This window comes from Oncorhynchus nerka, linkage group LG22 (genome assembly GCF_034236695.1).
Source record: "Oncorhynchus nerka isolate Pitt River linkage group LG22, Oner_Uvic_2.0, whole genome shotgun sequence".
Taxonomy (NCBI): Eukaryota; Metazoa; Chordata; class Actinopteri; order Salmoniformes; family Salmonidae; genus Oncorhynchus; species Oncorhynchus nerka.
This window is the reverse complement of record NC_088417.1, coordinates 41,873,045-41,880,221: the sequence shown is the minus strand read 5'-3', so window position 1 is coordinate 41,880,221 and position 7,177 is coordinate 41,873,045. Positions and strand designations below refer to the sequence as shown.

Sequence of the window (7,177 nt, the reverse complement as noted above, 5' to 3'; positions counted from 1 at the left end):
GTTCAAGACAACTGGGAAGTTGGGAATAAATGAGCTCCGACTGGGAAAATACATTTTGAACGGTAAATCCGGTCTCTTCCTAGAGCTACGACCTGAAGATCAATGACATCATCCTGATTCGATTTTGTTTTTTTTCCAAGTTCCCAGTTGTTTTGAAAGCACCATAAATCCAGAGAATGACAGACTTTGTTGACAAAATTTGCCCACGAAGGACCACAGCGCTACCTTCCTGTTAAAGTGAGCACAGCACAACAAAATGAGTCCAAAAATGTATTGTATGCTGCTGCATAAATTATGTAATACGCCAGGGAGATATGTATACTGTAGCTAAGAAAGTAATACTAAGTGTATGTTGTGTAGTACATTGTTAGTAGCCCATGTGCCTCACCCTAATAATTTGGTCTATTTACCACTTCATTTCTGCAACTCTTCTGACTTGGTGGGGCACATGTAGCCTATAACCTGTTTAAAATAAATGTAATCATTGAATATTGTAAAAGCTTTCGATGTCTGCTTTTTTGCCCCCTTCTTTATTCTACGGTTCTGACTTGGTGTACATAGAGAACACTAAGAACGGCCCATGTTTTATTGACTACGTCCGTCCTAGCTCGCTCATCAATGTCTTAATCTATTGACCCATTGTCGTGCCATTCATCCACCGACATCACCTCGTTTCAGCATGATAATGCACAGTCCCATGTCACAAATATCTGTACACAATTCCTGGAAGCGGAAAATGTCCCTGTTTTTCCATGGCCTGCATACTCACCAGACATGTCACCTATTGAGCATGTGTGGGATGCTCTGGATCAACGTGTGTGACGTGTTCCAGTTCCCACCAATATCCAGCAATTTCACACAGCCATTGAAAAGTGGGAAAACATTCCACAGGCCACAATCAACAGCCTGATCAACTCTATGCAAGGGGAAAATGGTGGTCACGCCCCTACTTCTGACCCATGCCCCTACTTTTTTAAAGGTATCTGTGACCAACAAATGCATATCTGTATTCCGAGTCATGTGAAATCCAGAAGGATAGGTTGATATTCTGGCACCACCCGGCCAGGTCTCTGACCTCCTCCCTATACGACGAGATAGCCTATAGGGAGGTCAGAGACCTGGCCGGGTGGTGCCAGACTAACAACCTATCCCTCCCTCAATGTAACCAAGACTAAGGAGATGATTGTGGACTACAGGAAAAGGAGCACCGAGCACACCCCCATTCTCATCAACGGGGCTGTAGTGGAGCAGGTTGAGAGCTTCAAGTTCCTTGGATTCCACATCAACAACAAACTAGAATGGTCCAGACACACCAAGACAGTTGTGAAAAGGGCACGACAAAGCCTATTCCCCCTTTAGGAAACTATTTTTTTTTTGGCATGGGTCCTGAGATCCTCAAAAGATTCTACAGCTGCAACATCGAGAGCATCCTGTCGGTTGCATCGCTGGCTGGAACGGCAATTGCTCGGCCTCTGACCGCAAGGCACTTTAGAGGGTAAAGCTGCCTGCCATCCAGGACCTCTACACCAGGCAGTGCCAGAGGAAGGCCCTAAAAATTGTCAAAGACCCCAGCCAGACTGTTCTCTCTACTACCGCATGGCAAGTGGTACCGGAGTTCCAAGTCTAGGACAAAAAGGCTTCTCAACAGTTTTTACCCCCAAGCCCTCCTGAACAGGTAACCAAATGGTTACCCAGACTATTTGCATTGTGTGCACCCCCGCCCCCCTTCTTTTAAGCTGCTGCTACTGTTTATCTTATATGCATAGTCACTTTAACTATACATTCATGTACATACTACCTCAGTTAAGTGTTTGTTAATTGTTTCAACTGATATGATTTAATGTTCTATTGTAATGTCAAATATGGAATATTAGTATTTGAAAGGATTTTTCCATCCCAAACCCATAAGAAATTCACAACAGACATTTGCATAGTTGAAGAATTTATTTGTGTGAGGAAACTGGAACCAATGGCTCTAAAAAACAATGTTTAAAGAGTCCTGACAATGTTAGAAGAGCAAACATTGGCAAACTTAAGAGGGTAAAACCTAATCATATCTTCTCACTTTGATTACAAAAAAGCTGCAAATAATACAAAAAGAAATCAAGTCTTCACAGTAGGTGAAAAGACTAAATCCAAGAGGTGCAAACATTCCTTTCTTAACCAATCCCTCAAAAGAGACCATTAATAATATTAACATCAATAAAAAAAATACAAGTTAAAAAGAGTCTCAAATCTCTAGCAGCAGTGAGAGCGGCTGAAGTGAATTTGAGCAACGGGTGTTGGGCGACCATTTCAGACAGTTTATGCGGAGAGGTCGCTGCTGTTGAAGCGCTCTTGGTCGTAGACCTCTGCGATGACCTTGCGACCCCCGAACCAGCGGTCGTTGAGTGCCTGGATGGCCTTGTTCATCTCCGAGGCCATGGAGAACTCCACAAAGATCTTGACGATGATCTCAGCATCTTCCTCCTCGCCCTGCTTCTCCTGGTAGATGATGACTCGGTTGACGGCACCAAACTTGCCACACTCCTCAGTTACCTCACCCTCCAGGTCGTCATCGATGTCCTCTGGCCCCACCATGTTCCGTAACACCATCACCGTAGACTGGGGACGAGTACGACAACATGTCAATATGTATTCCAATCCAAATCACATTACAGCAAAAAATATCAACTTTTCAGTGAAAGTACTGCACCTTTTGTGAAATGTATGCCACGAAACAAGGCAAATATCACAGAAGCAAACAGGTAAGTGCCCAAAAAGGTTACCTTTTTTTAGCACAGAAACACATTTAAAATCGGTGAGAAGTACAAGAAAACATTTATTTGCGTCCTGTTTCCTTTTTCGCTACGTTCTGCACATGTGCTACACAAAAACCTGTTTCTGATATTTACACCTCTACTCAATACAACAGATTGAATTTACCTTCAGTGTTCACTGTATAATAGAATAGGCTACTGCAGAAAATGGCTGATTTGCTCATATCCAAAAGCCTACATGTGATTGGGCAGGCGGAATGTAGTAAGAAATATAAATGCATACTGTCATTGTGGCAGTAAGTGGAAAAAAAAATATATGAAACCATATTTAGCCTACATTACTCCTTAGACCAGGGGTGCAACTTTGGTTTTATTTCATTTCTCTATGACTACATGACAGCAAAGTCTAGTCAGGATGGTCTGAGCTCTTGGTTGTAACAGGCGAAATGAATAGACACAATTTGTCTACTTCACTTGCACTGCGACCCACTCCAATAATTAAACAAACAGAAAACCTATCAGTCTGCACACCCCAGCTTGTTATCACGGCTAAATTACATTTTAAAACGGATGGAGATGCGGACGGAGACAGATGGATTTTGGATGAAGCACTCATTCTGATGACTCTGATATTCACTTTGTAGAACCGGTAGGGATGCATTCTGTCCTCAGTCAATTATTTCGATATGAGAAGCATATTCCTCGGATCTACACAATTCACGTGGATGGCCTATAAGCCAGGTAGGTCGTCACTGTAAATAAGAATTTGTTCTTAACTGACTTGCCTAGTTAAATAAAGGTGAAATAAAAATAAATAAAAAGCAACAAGTTTGCATCCCTGAAATATCTTTATCTTCATGTCTGGTCTTACTTCTGATTTCCTCAGCAGTTTCTGCATGACCATGTGTCTGGCGCTGCTGCCTGAGATACTCATGTGTTCTTGGTCGCTCAACATCTCCTGGCCTGTCCCGTCCTGCAGCATCTCCTTCTCCTCCTGCTTCTTCTTCTGCAGTTCTTGCAAGGAGGGGTTGGGTTGGGCTGGGTTGGTGATCACAGGCGGCGAGGCCAGCACAGGGTTGACCAGGCCCACCTGGGGCAGCACTGGCAGGTTTGGACGCACTGGTGTCACACCTTCAGGGACATGAGAGGGATAATTACATGCGTCAGCCATACAAATATGCACAAGAGTACACCAAATATTAGGAACACATTCCTAATATTGGAGTTGCACCCCACTCCCCCCATTTACCCTCAGAACAGCCTCAATTCGTTGGGGCATGGACTTTACAATGGTTCGAAAGCATTCGACAGGGATGCTGGCCCATGTTGACTCCAATGCTTCCCACAGTTGTGTCAAGTTGGCTGGATGTCCTTTGGGTGGTGGACCATTCTTGATACACACAAGAAACTGTTAAGCGTGAAAAGCCCAGCAGCATTGCAGTTCTTGACACAAACTGGTGCCCCTGGCACCTACTACCAAAGCCATACATACACAATCGATGGCTCAATTGTCTAAAAGGCATAAAAATCCTTATTTAACCTGTCTCCTCCCCTTCAGCTACACTGATTTGAAGTGGATTTAACAAGTGACATCAATAAGGGATCATAGCTTTCACCTGGATTGACCTTTGTCAGTCTATGTCATGGAAACAGCAGGTGTTCTTAATATTTTGTATACTCAGTGTTAGGGCTGACCCCTTTTAGTTGACTGGTCGATTGTTTTGTCGATAAGCTGTTGGTCAGCCAATAATTGTTTGTCCAGTTAAAATTAAAAATGTAATAATTACGGCACATCTTGATTGACGCCTGTCTCCGTGGACTAATATATTACGGAGGCCGTTGGGACGGCACACCAGTATCACCAGTAGTATATTTACTGTTAATTCCCATCATTTGTTTGGTTCACGTAATTTCTGTTAATGCATTCAATATATTAATATATTTTACAGTTCTCATTGTCAGAGTGGACACATTTGCAGAGAGCACAACCTATGCTACACTTGTGAGAAACAAGTTTTGGTGTATTTCATTCCATCTACGAGTTGTCAATTGATTCATTGTGTTTTGTTTTGAGCACTACTGTCAATGTTGATTAAGGACGCGCACCTGATTATGGAATAGAAGTTGGCCTAGGCTACCTGGCCTGCGTGCAAATGTAGGCTTATAAATGGGCCCATTTGGAGATCTGATAGTTTTTCTGATTGTCTTAATTCACCACCACTACTGAGCTGTGGAGCTTCTCAGTGATATTTTCATCACCTAAAACAAAAAGTAAACTAAGTGTTTTTACATCCATTGAGAATGACAATAGTTCCTCAATGTAGCCCATTTGAAAAATCTTTCCAGCTCTACCCCTTTTGATAACCATTCAGTTTGAAAAGGGAAAAAAAAACGTAATTCTCTGATCCGGTGGAAACATCATAGAATAGGTCTACCTGATTACTTCTTATCCCTTGCACAAATATCCTACAGCTGTGTCTGTCTGGAGCTCACTGGAAACTGAGGGTCCAAAATATTTTATATAATGTTGCAAGTTTGTTAGTGCAAGCTTCAGGCTGGACCAAGTCTATAATTACCACAATGTTTCAAGTTCATTGCAGACAGGCCATGTGTAGCCAATGTGATCTATTTTTATCATATTTTCTACCTGCAGGCTGCAATGTTTTATTTGTTGGCTTTATGTAGACTGGCAACTATGTAAAAACAATGTCAATAAAAGTTATTTTTTAGATTTGAATAGTTTTCATTTAGATATAATCTTTATTAATCACACAAGTGAATCTGAGATCTGACTTTATTATAAAATTAATGAAACTGTTGCATGAAAATCATAACTGGCGATCGGTAGAAATGGTAAGATAAATTGGCACTCCAAATGGAAAAGCTTACCAACCCCCTGGTTACTGGCAACTTCGGGGTCGTAATAGCAGAATCTGCGAAGGCCAGCAGCAGCAGGTGATGGTTTGGGAACAGGTTTATTCCTTCTGGTTAGGCTTGATATCTGGCTCCCTCGAGTCATTTGTGTGTGTTAATTATTTAATCAACGTGTGTTTAAAACATCAGACAAGCTCAGTAGCCTACATATAGTTCATTTTATTAAAACGCATAGGGTGTGTCTATATATGGGAAAATACACGTTTGAACATTTTGTTGAGTCGATTGGTCGAAAAAAAACGACTCATGATCGACCGATATTTTTTGGGGTCGGGGGGGACAGCCCTACTCAGTGTACATCTCCATTGATATAGTTTCTATGAGACATGGTATGCACGAATTTCCCTTCATAAGAGTCAAATCCTCTGTTGCAATTCCCTTGTTTCTCTTATCGGTCTCATGTCAACCTATTTGTAGTCAAGATTTTAAAACACAATTTAATGACCAGGTTCAGATGGAAAAAAAACACCAACCTGATTAACCAGATAATTCCCTCAACATTGTTACACTGAGTAGATAAAGGACACACTTTAGATCACTCAAACAATCCTCTTATTCTCTAAAACAGGTATTCCCAAACTGGGATACTCCTGCCATCGGGGGAACTCCAAATAAAACTGTGATTCCTTTTTTTCCCTTCACATTTTCAAACAGTCCATTTATATTTTCCAACAGGGGCTATACATTTGGGTGAGGTTTTTTTCTTGCCCAAGTAGCCTCATTTCACTGCCAAAAATAAAATGAAACGATCTAGTGTTCAGCGAAATAACAACACAATGTCAAATACAGGTAGCCTAGTCAAATAATTAACATCCAATCACATTAACTGTTACTCACTCGCGGGAATTCCACTAACTCCACTAAATTCCACTAACTATGTTGCTAAATGTAGCTGCTGCTCATTCTGTTTGCTCAAAAATGTATAAATAGTTTAAAAAGTAAGGCCCGTGTCCATAGAGACACATACCAGCTCTACTGGTAGTACTGCTACTACCAGCAGTACTACACCTGCACCTGTCGACAACAGAAGTTGTTCTTCTTCCACGAGCACATCCAATGATGGCATCAGTAATTCTACATTTGTTGTTAGCCCAGCTAGCATGGACACTGACAGTTGTGAATCTGATACAGTCAAAGAGCTACTGCCTCTTTACACAGGAAAGCACTGAACAGACAGGGACTTTGGACCATTGAAGAGGCACACATATGATGAGAACTACATTGATTTGGGGTTCACTTATATTGGGAGTAGTGCCATTCCTCAGCCAGTGTGTTATATGCGCAAAAGTACTAATCTAAACTCCATGAAACCTTCACTCTTGCGCAGACATTCAGAAACGAAACATGCCAATTTGAAAAATATGCCACAGGAGTTTTTTGAGCAAGAATTAAGAAGACTTTTGAGTAGTAAGACATACCATTAATAAGAAGGGGCTAGATGCGTTTTATAATGGTGAGCTACCGTGTGGCTAGGACAGGCAAGC

General features: G+C 41.6%; 1 protein-coding gene across 5 annotated transcripts in view; it reads right to left on the bottom strand.

Moving 5' to 3' along the window:
- Positions 1 to 1,925: 1,925 nt before the first annotated feature.
- LOC115105189 (poly(U)-binding-splicing factor PUF60-like) overlaps positions 1,926 to 7,177 on the bottom strand; it is a 26,707-nt gene continuing 21,455 nt past the window's right edge. For all 5 annotated transcript variants that reach the window (XM_029626900.2, XM_029626903.2, XM_029626904.2 and 2 more), the window contains 2 exons: positions 3,631 to 3,890; positions 1,926 to 2,604 (listed from right to left, as the gene is read on the bottom strand). In XM_029626900.2, coding sequence (XP_029482760.1) covers positions 2,305 to 2,604; positions 3,631 to 3,890 — 560 coding nt within the window. In that variant the 3' untranslated portion in view covers positions 1,926 to 2,304. The remainder of the gene's footprint in view (positions 2,605 to 3,630; positions 3,891 to 7,177) is intronic.